Source organism: Gavialis gangeticus, unplaced genomic scaffold, assembly GCF_001723915.1.
Source record: "Gavialis gangeticus isolate Ggan-Ray unplaced genomic scaffold, GavGan_comp1, whole genome shotgun sequence".
Lineage (NCBI taxonomy): Eukaryota > Metazoa > Chordata > Crocodylia > Gavialidae > Gavialis > Gavialis gangeticus.
The window spans coordinates 99,787,462-99,799,423 of NW_017729022.1; the positions used below are offsets into that span (position 1 = coordinate 99,787,462).

The window sequence follows — 11,962 nt, forward strand, 5'->3', positions numbered from 1 at the left end:
CTCTCAAAGAAAGAAAATCACAACAACAGGATTACACTTTTTCTCACGGTGCCCTTAAAGTACTTATTTTTCAGTTTGCAAAAGACCAGGTAACTACCACACAGTCAAGAATTAGCACAAAATCAAGTAGGAAGCAAACACAAAAGGGGGGGGGGGTCCTAGCATCATGCAGACTGCAAAAGCTGGGTAGAAGGATTATCATAAAACTATATGCTAACAACAACATGTTTAGGATACTGGGCGGTAGGAGGGGGGGTTAATATCATTGATTCCTTTATCTTAGCTTCAAAGATGGTCAAAACATTGTTAAATTATCCAGGTGTACCATCTGTCTAGATTCTTGTATGATAAGTAATATGTTGGAGACCTTCCTTTAAAGCACTGGAAACATCTTACCTCTTTTTTAGGACGATCTGAAACAAGGCTATCTTCTCCAACTGGGTAAGTGTGGATTAAGACCAATTCACACTTCTGGATTTGCATGAGACTTCCCCAAAAAAGAAGTCACATGTTAGTAAGCTGGTAACATAGCTGAAGATGTATACTACAGAATTTAGATCAACATTGTGCAAGACTAGTTCAAACTCTTGATCAAGGTAGAACTAAAATCATGAGATGCACATAAAATGTTCTGCTTATGTTTTTGCCTGGACTTGATGCATGTTACTGTCTTTAAAAAATATATCATTTATAGTGGGAAACATCAGTATTTCTAACTGAGGCTTTTGGGGGTGCAAAACACCACTGTTCCACGATCACCAGCATAAATCAGTGGTTCTCAGCCTTTTTAGACACAAGTCTTGTTAGACTAAAGGCAAACCTCTGAAAATGCCAGGTTTTAACTTTTACTCTTTTTTTGACTATGGAAAAGCAATAGAGGAATTTTTCTATTACAAAGAACTTGGAAAGGTCAGAACATATCAGAATCTGAAATGCCTGAGTTTATTTTATGAACTGCATAGCTGTTTGCACACCTAACTGTGCTAATATTGTGTAGCACCCTTAAAAGGCTCTCATAGCACCATAGGTGAGAGCCACTGGCATAAACCGTTATAGCTCAATCCAAGTCCATAAAGCTATGGTAACTGACACCAACTGAGGATCTGCTCCTAAATGTTTTGCTAATATATAACAAATAGCTATGAAATAAAGAAGTACCCATCGTATGTCAGAGAACAGGAAATAAAAATTAATAGACTCAATGTTGAACACCCTTGCCTCGCAATGGCTGGAGTACCACAGAGAACACAGGGTTGTGTGCAACTTGTCTGAGGTCATCGAACATATATAGCAGCTGAAAAAGAACCCATGTCTTATGATTCAAACCTTTTACGGTATACATTGTGTCCTGTTTTAGTCACCTTGAGCATTTGTAAGTGCTTGCACCACAGCACTGGGCACTTTTAAAAGCACCCAGAGCTAGGGTACGTGCATTTGTATAAATGACAAAATGCACGTCAGTGCTGACAAAGTGGCGGTGGTGTGCTTTAGAACTAACACATCGGAGGAGTATTAGTTCAAAACCGCACTGCTGCCATTTATACAAATGCATGCAACACAGCATAAGGCAGGTCAGCTCATGTGTCAAGCAGACTTGATTAATCACACTGGATCTCCAGCATGTTGGAGCAGACAAATGTATGTGTATAACTGCTCCTTATTTCCCTAACACAGAACTTAAACTAAAAGTCAATTTTCTGGAGTCCATTGTATTCTTTCTATACATGTGAAATGTGAAGTTTGAAATTAAAAATAGATGAGAGCTAGAATCTCTTATTATTATGTATTACAGATTATGTAAGTGCCTAGAGGAAAGAAAAAAAGTGGAAACCTAAACTACTTCTATTCTGCACTGTACAGCACTGTAATACACAGTCCCCAAGCCAAATAACACAAGCTGAATAAGCCAAGGGAGAGATGTGTAACGTGATTTAACATTGTGACCCCGTACTTTTTCATCAGTAATTTCTCTCTAAAATTTCAATAGGAAAATTAGGCAAAACTAAAAACTATTTCTAAGCACCTAAGCTTTTACAGTCTAAATGTAACAGCCATGTAAAATGAATTTAGTGCTGCCATCAACATGCATCCCTGAAAACAATAATCACCATCAACATCAGGAACTCACCAAATACATTATTAATTTAGGGATGTTCCCTACAACAAGACTAAATTATCTTCTCTTACAGCTTGCCTATTTAAGAGATACCAATCTAAAGAAACGTGTTTTATGCTGAATGATTATGCATGTAAATACGTCAATACTCAAGTTCTTGGATTAGAGTTACATTTTACTATCTTTCTCATCTGGCTTTCTTTTCCAGTCAGCATTCAAAGTGCCCATCAAAATAAGTTTTCAATAAGATTTATGTGAAACAGGTACATCACTTCTTACAAAGGCAAATAAAAACAAGAGTCTGAAGCATAAAAACAGTGCTTGTGAACTTCATACTCACTGATCTGAATTAGCTGCAAGCTTGTTATGTTCATGAATCGTTTCCTGGACACATTCTTCAAGCATCCGAACATGGCTGTCACTGGAAAAACATAGTAGCTGATCGGTCACTAGATTAGTCATTGGTCTAGAGGATTTTGAAAAGCTTTTCTTGATGGGTTTGTTTCACTAATGCAGTAATTTTGCTTTTCATATAGCAGCAAATAAACTTTTCAGTAAAATTTTGTTTTGCAGTATTCAGTAAAAATTCTACTTAATACAAACATAGACACCTCTTCTTTTTCCTTGTACAATGTATACATTAAAAATCTTTCAGACTTCAAAAAGTTACAGGAGTGGGGCTTGAAGACAGCTCAAGAAGTTAAAGCTCAGATTTTATTCTTCTGAAGATAACCAACTCTTCATCTGTTCATCTCTTCCTAACTCACCTGCACCTGCTTTAAATAACTCACTTCTCAAGAACACCTTTCCACTAATGCTTTCCTACTCCAGTTGAGAAGCAGTTGACTAGACTACTTCAGCTAAAGTTTAGTTGACCTCTGCAAGTGAAGTACTATGTGAGGAAATAGGATTGGTGAATTAGCCCAAAAATGATCAACTGAAGGCATTATATACATCAAAGCAAGAACACCAAGTGGCATTTAGAAAAGGAAAAAACTAAATCCGGTGGGTTTAGTTTAATTCTAAAACAAGTAATTTACAAACCTAAACACATATGACAATATTAGGAGTGGGCAAAATACAGCCATATCTGGCCTGCCAATGATTCTATCCAGCCCACAGGCAAGTGGTGGCTTTGGCTCCAGCCTCTGCTGATATCACAGATGTTGGGTGGAAGCAGCCCTGCCTGCCCACCTGGCTGGCACCATGCAGCAGGCCCCAGGTGAGCCACATTCAGACCCCAATGGCTCCAGCCTAATCTGGCACTGCGTGGAAGCAGCCCTTCCCAGAGCCTGAGCTGAAAATGAGCTCATTAAAGAAGGTAGACACTGAATGCCAAATATTCAACAATGAACAGATTTCTAATTTTTTTTTTAAACATGTGGGTGGAAAAGCTACTTGCTTAATTTGTGAAAGTGCATCTGTGTTCAGAGAATACAATTTGAATTGGCATTGAGAGAGAAAGTATGAATCCAAATATAAAAACTTGTCAGCTGAAGAAAAAGCAAAGAAAACTGAGGAGATGGTTGCTCAAATGCAGAAAAAGCAAGCAACAGAGATGATGCTTGACTTTGATTTTCTGGTTAATGCACATCAGAGGCTTGTTCTCTCCATTGAGTGAGTTTCTTTGGTTTTTCTTTAACCTAATTTTCAATATACATAGTAAGACTTTATTTTGAGTAGGGGTGCACTGATAAAGATTTTCTTGGTCGATACCAATAGCCGATTATTCACCAGGCATATTGGCCAATATCAATCCAATTACAGATTTACAGGAATGAAGCTGGTCAGCGTGGAGAGCATTTCCCTGTAGGCAAGCCTATGGAAGGGAAGGGGCACAAGGGAGGGAAGGGGCATGGGGCAGATCAAGGCCCTCACAGTCAGGGAGGGAGTGGGGCAGGAGCTGGGGGGGCTGCACAGCCAGGGCAGTGAATGGGCCTGGGGCAAAGGCAGCACGGCAGAGAGGCCGTAGCAGGCAGCCCACATCCGCCCTAACCCTTAACACAAGTCTTGGGGGGCACATGCACCCCCCCGGTGCCTTCCCTGGAGGTGTGCGCAGCACCAGGAAGCCACCCCCAGCTCCATCCTGCTCCCCACCCCCAGTCCCATTCACTGCCCTGTCTAGGCAGTGCCCCAACCCCTGCCCCACTCCCTCCCTCACTGTGGGGACCTCGATCTGCGACCCTTCACCTCCCTTCTTCCACAGACTTACTGCAGGTTGCTGCTCTCCACACTGCCCGGCTGCATTCCTGGCCATGTATGCCTGCACACATGCGTGGGACATCCAGGAGCCCCCGGCAAGAAGGTGTATGAGATTTATCGGTGACATTACTGGCTACGCTGGCTGAAAAAAGCCAATAGCTGATGACGTTAATTTCCCTTTTATCGGTGCCAATCCAATATGGCACCAAAATGTTGGTGCACCTCTAATTTTGAGCTACTGTACAACTGCCTCAAAAAAACATAAAATCAGGCCAAAAAATAGTTTTTGAAATAAAACTGAAATATTTTATAGGAGATCTTTTATTTTTAGCAAATGATTTTTTAATCTACTTTTTAAAAAAATATCTTCACCATTAATTTGGTCTGTGCAGCTCACCAAAACTTGTTAGAGTGGCTCTCCAGCTGAAATAATGCCCCACCTCTAGCCTATACCAACCTTTTGGCATTAGTAATGCAGATTATTCTTCCTCTATTTCCAACACGCTCTGCATTCTCCATTAGCATAGTTCGGGCTTCATGTTGGTACTCTGTAATTTTGCAGAGTGCTTCTACTGCTGTAACCAGTCCATGAAGTATGCTGCAGCATTCTGGGTCTGCATGAGGATTAGGTGGTCCAACAGCTGCTAGAGCTGCCATTAACTGGTTTAAAAACAAGACCGAGAGAGACAGGTTTTACAGACCCATAACCAACTTCCTAAAAATATTTAGCTCTGAGCTTTCTTTTGTAGTAGATATATTAGTTGGCAACACCTCTGGACAGCACGATCACAAAAAATACATTATTTATTAATTAAAACAGAAGCCAGTACCTACTGCACGACAGGTTCTATTACCATCTTCTACTACAGGTTCCTAGTTTTTTTAAATCTTTGCCTTTTCAACAGACAGTTCTGTTTCTGTCCAAAGGTATGTTTTTGTAAAAGGAGTCTATTTTGTTTCTGAACAAAATCAGAAGCAAACAGCATGCTAGCTCAGCAGACAAACCAGGTCAAGTCTAAAATTATTTACAAGCTTTATCCAATTAAAAAAAATTACAAATAAACAATATTAGCATAACAAACATAAAAGCAAAATTTAAAGATTCCAATAGCACTGTTAAATTTAGATGTATGGCATATATTTATAGAGTATTTCTTTTTACTGTTTTTTCCTTTTTCTTCTTTATATAAAATTAACAGTGCAAATTACAGTTTGTACTATTAAACACATATAGGTTATGTCATGTTGCAATATTTAAGGGCCTAATCCTGCAAGGGGTTTAAGACGATCACTTCCAGCTAAAACCATTAGTTCAGCACCTCGAAGGATCATACCCTCACGTTCCATTTTCAATTTTCACTGAAGCTTTTTACTACTCTATTAACAGTTCCCCTCCCCATTATGTAACTGGGAATAACGTAATTAGCCTGCAGTGTCCAAAAAGTCTTAAGACCACAGGAGAAAGGCAAGAGGATTTTGGTATTAACATAAGAAAAAGGAAAGTATTTTCTCTTTATAGTCCTGGACAAAGCTTAAACCTTATAAGATTCTGGACCTTTCAAGGTTTCCAACAAAATGTAAACCCTCACGGACTAACACCAATAATTTTAAGTAGTTTTGCTGGTAGCAATTAAAAGAGTTTATCTGAACATGATAAAAATGATAATATGGAGAAGAAAGGTATTATAAATACAACCAGGCTGAAAGAGAGAGGCTTATCTGAATGCAGATTACGATCTAAGTGTCTACATAGGTGCCTTTCTTACCCAGAATATGTACAAATTGCTATTTTTGATGGTAACACTAGTCCTTAGGTCTTTTACTTATCAAAATTCAAACTGAGTACCTTTTAATAATTTTGTCAAATTTTCTTCTTTTAACCTCCATGTTTTTTTAGTGAACTTCCTTATGAGATTTTTGAGCTTGGTACAACATGAATCTTACAACTCATCTATTTCCATCTGTTGCAGTTATACGCGTGTGACTTTTAAAAGATAAACAGTATTAAGAAAAAAAAAGATCAGGTGACTAGATTTGCAACTTTCATGTGAAACGTATGCAAACTGGTGTCTTTATTGCCATTCTAGTAAGATGAAAAATAACAGTCCTCAAAAAATTTTATTCTGTGAAAGATACAACACCACTAAAATCCTTCCTAAAATGACCAACACTTTCTCGGACAAAATTAAAATGTATTATGCTGTAATAAAAGTTGTATTTGATCATTAATTTAAGCTACAAAACAGAGTATCAAGTACTATTCATACCTCCTGAAGGTTTTGGTCTTCTTGTGTCCAGGAATTTAAGACATGAGCTCCAGAATCACTTACAATGAAATTCACCTAAAAAAAGTTACAAAACACAATCTAAGAAAACAGTAACATAATGAATTCTCTTACCTCATGCAATGATCAGGACTACCTGAAAAGGCAACTTTTCCACCACCTAGTCTTTCCAGTCAATCTTTATTAATAAATAAAATGATGATGTTTGCTATGTCAAATGTATGCCATTATTATGTCAAATGTATGTCTACTGTATTAAATCAACAGGTTGTTGCAATAAATTACAATTTTCTCTACATTGTAAGTAGAGTACACCCTAGAGATCTTGCATTCAGAAGCAGTGGAATGACAAGACAAAGTATAAAAAAAATCATGCAAGGTCAATTTTTTAAGAAAGTCAGTAGCAATGCTAACTTCATACGTTAAAGTACAAACAAGAAGTCAATTTCAGTCCTGAGTTACCATTACAAAAATATTATGAGGTAACTTCCTTACTAATTCAGTTACATTTTCATTAGTAAGAATCATCACTGAGGAAATATATACCATCTGTTATTTAATTAAACACAACATTGAATCAGCCTGTGGAATCTGTCACAAGGAAGTTATTGAGGTAAGTATACTGGTGGGATTTGAAGGCAGATCAGGCAAGTTTACATACATTTGCTGGGAAGGCAAAAAGTTTCAAGAGAAGTCATTTATGATACTAGCTGATCATATATGTCTTGATTAAGCAAACCATGCAGCTCCACCATAGGAATTAAGCACGTTTAAATGCCTGGCTGAGGTTAGCAAAAATGGTAAAACGCCATTTCTCTGTTACATAACAACAGGACAACAACTTTGTTAAACTAAGCAAGAGAGAGCTACAAAGAATTAAACACAGTAAGCACAGACGTGTCAGATGAGTTTATGACAATAGCTAAAAGTTTCAAAAGGGCTTGATGAAATAGTTTTGGGGTGTAGGTTATCGCCGTGTTGGTCTAAGGACATAGGCAGATGAAGTTCTTTGGATAAATCTGATACCTTTTATTAGCCCAACTGAAATAGCTGGGAAAAAATCTTCTTTGCAAGCTTTTGGGCACAGACACCCTTTGTCAGGCTGAGGAAGCATCTGCAGTTGGTTTGTGCTCTTCAGTTGGCATTCTAACTATCACCAATTTGGACAAATAATACTGACCTCCCTACCAGAATATGCTTTGATTTCATGTCTTTCCCATGGCAACTGACATTTTCAGGACATTACCTGAAGTTTTATTCAAATGCAGACAAAAGAGCTACTCATTGGGTATGTCTACACATGCGTTATGGAGCATTAATGTGCAATAATTCTCAGTGACTGGCACTACTGCACAGCTGTGCTGGCACACTTCTTTTATGTGACGCTAATGGGCAGTAGACTTATTCTACTGCGCCTTAGCACTGCTTTTGGTGTGACATGCACAGTAGAATGAGTCTACTGCACTTGTAGCATCTTGTGTAGACACACCCACATAATAGATAAGAAATTAATTCCCCCATTTTATAATTCACAATTAGTTAGGTACAATATCAAGCATTTTCCCTCCAAAAAAATCAAATGGGATTGCTCGCTATTGCAGATTGTATACCAGACTGGATACATCGGTGCCTTGATTTTATGCAATAACTCTTTTTTCTAATATCTTTCAAGCTTTAACATAAAAGAACTGTATGCTTATTTTTAATTAACTATTTTCTTTGTGCTAATATTTAAGTCTGTTTAAATCTGACTTTCCTTTTTGACACAACTAGAAGATTATCAGAAATGAAGAGGTGTCATAAGAAATAAAAGTTGCTTACTATATAAAAGCAAAAGTATAGGAATTGTGCATTCTGTCATCTATCTTTCACCTATGTTCTATTAACTGTGCTTTGCTTTAGTACTGTATCTATTATAAGATAAACAAGCTAAGACCACACTATGTATAAAAATTATATTTTTAACTGTAATGTATTGAAGTAATAATGCTAGATTGCATTCTACACCTCTTTCATATATGAAGGTGTTGAGCCCCTTTCATTAGCAGGAATGCCAAAGTGCATTCATCTAAAAATAAAACACTCTGTAAAAGATAATTATATGGATCGGTTATAGGATTTAATGTTATATGCACTGGAATATTAATGAGAGGTCATGCTGGGTACAATGAACGTGCCAAATACAAGTCCTGGGTCGAGGAGCAGCTGTGCAAATTCTGATTATTAAGGATTTTGAAAAAAATAATGGGTTGGTGGGATCAAGATTTGCAGTTTGCATGGAAACTTCGACATATTGCTTATAACCAAAGTACTGAGCTGTCAAGCAGAATATCCAGAAAATAAAAATGCCCATAACTGTCAGTGAAACCCAATACTGTTATTCTCCTAGATAAAATAAGAAAGTAAAATCCACAGCTTAAACAGTGAAAAAGTTAGATTTTTTTAATTTCCAGTTTTTATGACTGAACAGTATTGGTTTTTATTGTGACCAAATCTTTAAAAATATACGGCTTACATTAAAATGAGAAAACATCCCATCATAATATGGCTCTATAACTGGTATTTCTAAAAGCACTTACCAGTTTTTTGAAAGGAAATATATCATACATTATTCTACAGTATTCCATAGATGATTCTACTGAACAGGTCCATAGTGACTTTGAGATGGGAGCCAGAGGTATAATTCCTTGGGTCCGATTCTTCACTAACATGTCAAACTCAACATGTTGTCTGCAAGATTCTGCCATATAGGGGCAATGATCTACAACAAACACAGTTTTATGGGACTCAGCGAAAATTTTCATTTTCTTCCTGAAACAACAACAAAAAACATCCAGCAGTTAGACAAAAAAAAAAAACCTGCAGTAGTTTTATCAGTTGCTATATTTACAACATTATTGTAAAGCTTATAAAGTATCTTGGGTATGCAAACAGTAACCTTACTACGAAACTACTCTTTGCAAGGCTATACTTAATGACTTGCAATTATTTTCATCTTATGCAACTACATTAATTGAATTATGGTTGATATTTAAAAAATATCTGTCTAAACTAAAAACCTGATATACAAGATTTGTGTCTACAAATAAAGCATTTTTATGCAACAAAAGAAAAAAATGAGGTAGGTGGTGAAGAAAGCAAATACTGATATTACATTTCTTTCACTCCTACCTCAAAGAATTGAAGACAAAATTAACAGGAATTGATAATTACTTCTATATTTGAAATCTATCTTTAAAACGTAATTTCTTAAAATGAGTTAGAGCAGGGTTCCCAGTGTTTGTGTGCCCAAGGACACATTCAAATTTAAAAGAAAAAGCAGCAAGCCAATATCAAGGTAATTCCTGGATATGTGCATGTGCCTGGTTTCATTTGGGAGGGGAATAGTAAGCACCACTCCATCACTGCATCAGTCAGCCTGACTCAGTCTCATTCTGGCAGCCGTTGCATACAGCCGGTGAAAAGAATTTAAGTGTTGCTGTTCTGAGTTCAAAATCAGAAGTTACAGCATTTTTTGTTGGAATAATGATTTTTACTGATTGTGAAAATGTGTGCAGGCACCTAAATAAACCTCAAAGGGCACCACTGTGCCCACAGGCACCGTACTGGGAACCCACTGTACTGAGTCTTTCTAGCATAGAAGCTTTCCTCCAGTCTGTTAAATTTTGCAGTTGATATTTGTGAATTATCAGTTCCTCTGTTTCAGTATTATAGAGACATTAATTTTTGTTGACTCAGTCGTTGCACAACATAGGCAAGAAGAACTTTTAAGATAGTATGAAAATGCAACTGTAATGTAAAAAATACTCCACAGGAACTTGGAAGCATTAAATTATTTCCTGAACCCTATTTTTAAGTCATTGTTGGAAGTTGGCCGTATTTCAAGTTGACCCTGTCCTTTAAGAGTCATACACAAGGCTGCTTCTGCTTCAACAAAACTGAGCGCAACTTGAAGAGTGCTACCAGAATGCTACACAATTCTCTCCCATTATAGATCTCTATTAGGCAGAGAGATCATGATTCCATTATAGATCACTATTCTCTCCAATTATAGATTAGCTTATGCTGCTTATTTCTTGAATCTAACATGGACACTGTTTATGACATTCTTCAGTAGAGACAAACTAAAATTTGATTTTTGCCACAGCTGTAATTTCAACATTAAAGGCACACAAGTTGTCTAAAGCTGCAATGAGATACTTAAATATGCCACACTCGTGCATCTGACCTTAGTTACTTACATTTTTCCCAAAGTTTGTATCCAGTCATTCCCAGGGAGCTAAAATTATTATCCTGGCCACAAAGTTGTACACAGGTTTTGAAAACCAATACAATGTTGAATTCAAACCTGGAGTCTCTTGTAATCTGACTTTTCAATTCATTCTGACAACAAGCTCTTCCATGCCCCCAGCCCTACAATGATTAGAAGGAAGGAAAAAAAAAAAAAATCACCCATGTCCCTTTCTGTTCTGGGCATAACACATATGATCTTTCTATTTGGGATCACTTGTGCTAGGCAGGTAACAAAGAAGTTTCAAGTCTTCTGTAACCTTTTTCTTAATCAGTTAACCAATGGAAAACCAGGAACAGGGCTAGTCCACAATCACCAAGCCTGTTAACCACTAAGAGCACCTATACACATAAAGAAGGTACACTGTAATTATAGTGCACGGTAATTACTGCATTCCAGCAGACTCCAGCCTCACGGATATCAGCGTCCCTGCACTGAAAAATGGCAGTGGAGCACTTTAAACTAAAACTTGTTCAATAAGTTTTATGCTGGACTATCACGTAACACGCACCACAGAGGGTCTGCAAAGCCACAGTCCCTGGTCCATCCAGCAACCTTCCTTGTTGGCTACTTGACTCAATGCTCTCTGTCTAATATTTGTTATTTAAAAAAATCAAAACAAGAGAGAGACAGAGAGCGACACATTCCCCTGGCAGCCTGACCCAGGGGCAGAGACGCTTCAAGACTTTCCCATCACTTGATCCTTTTACAATCTTTTCTCCAATGCCAGAAGAAAGGTGTTTGTGCCCAAAAGCTATCTTTTCATTAAAGAAATCTAGTTGGTCTAACAAAAGATATCACCTCTACCACGAGCCACAATTCTCATCAGTTGAGGCATTAAACTCAGTGCTTCGGCAGACTCTCCCTCGGCCTGAAGAAGGGCATTTGTGCCCAAATGCTTGCAAAGAATAATTTTCCCAACTATTTAGGTGGTCTGAAAAAAGCTATCACATCACCCAAAGAGCCTTGTCATCCCATACTTCAGTCGAGGCATCCAACACCCCCTTTAAATTTCCCTTAAAACGGTGGGGCCACCGTTAGCGCCGGGGGGGGGGAGGGTGGCGGGGG

The 11,962-nt window shown here is 37.8% G+C and overlaps 1 protein-coding gene across 3 annotated transcripts in view; it reads right to left on the reverse strand.

Moving 5' to 3' along the window:
• The window catches only part of ASUN (asunder, spermatogenesis regulator), a 44,913-nt gene that overhangs the window by 32,221 nt on the left and 730 nt on the right, over positions 1-11,962 (reverse strand). For all 3 annotated transcript variants that reach the window (XM_019515707.1, XM_019515705.1, XM_019515706.1), the window contains exons 2-6: positions 9,183-9,414; positions 6,586-6,660; positions 4,776-4,978; positions 2,457-2,537; positions 397-487 (exon numbers count right to left, since the gene is read on the reverse strand). In XM_019515707.1, coding sequence (XP_019371252.1) covers positions 397-487; positions 2,457-2,537; positions 4,776-4,978; positions 6,586-6,660; positions 9,183-9,407 — 675 coding nt within the window. In that variant the 5' untranslated portion in view covers positions 9,408-9,414. The remainder of the gene's footprint in view (positions 1-396; positions 488-2,456; positions 2,538-4,775; positions 4,979-6,585; positions 6,661-9,182; positions 9,415-11,962) is intronic.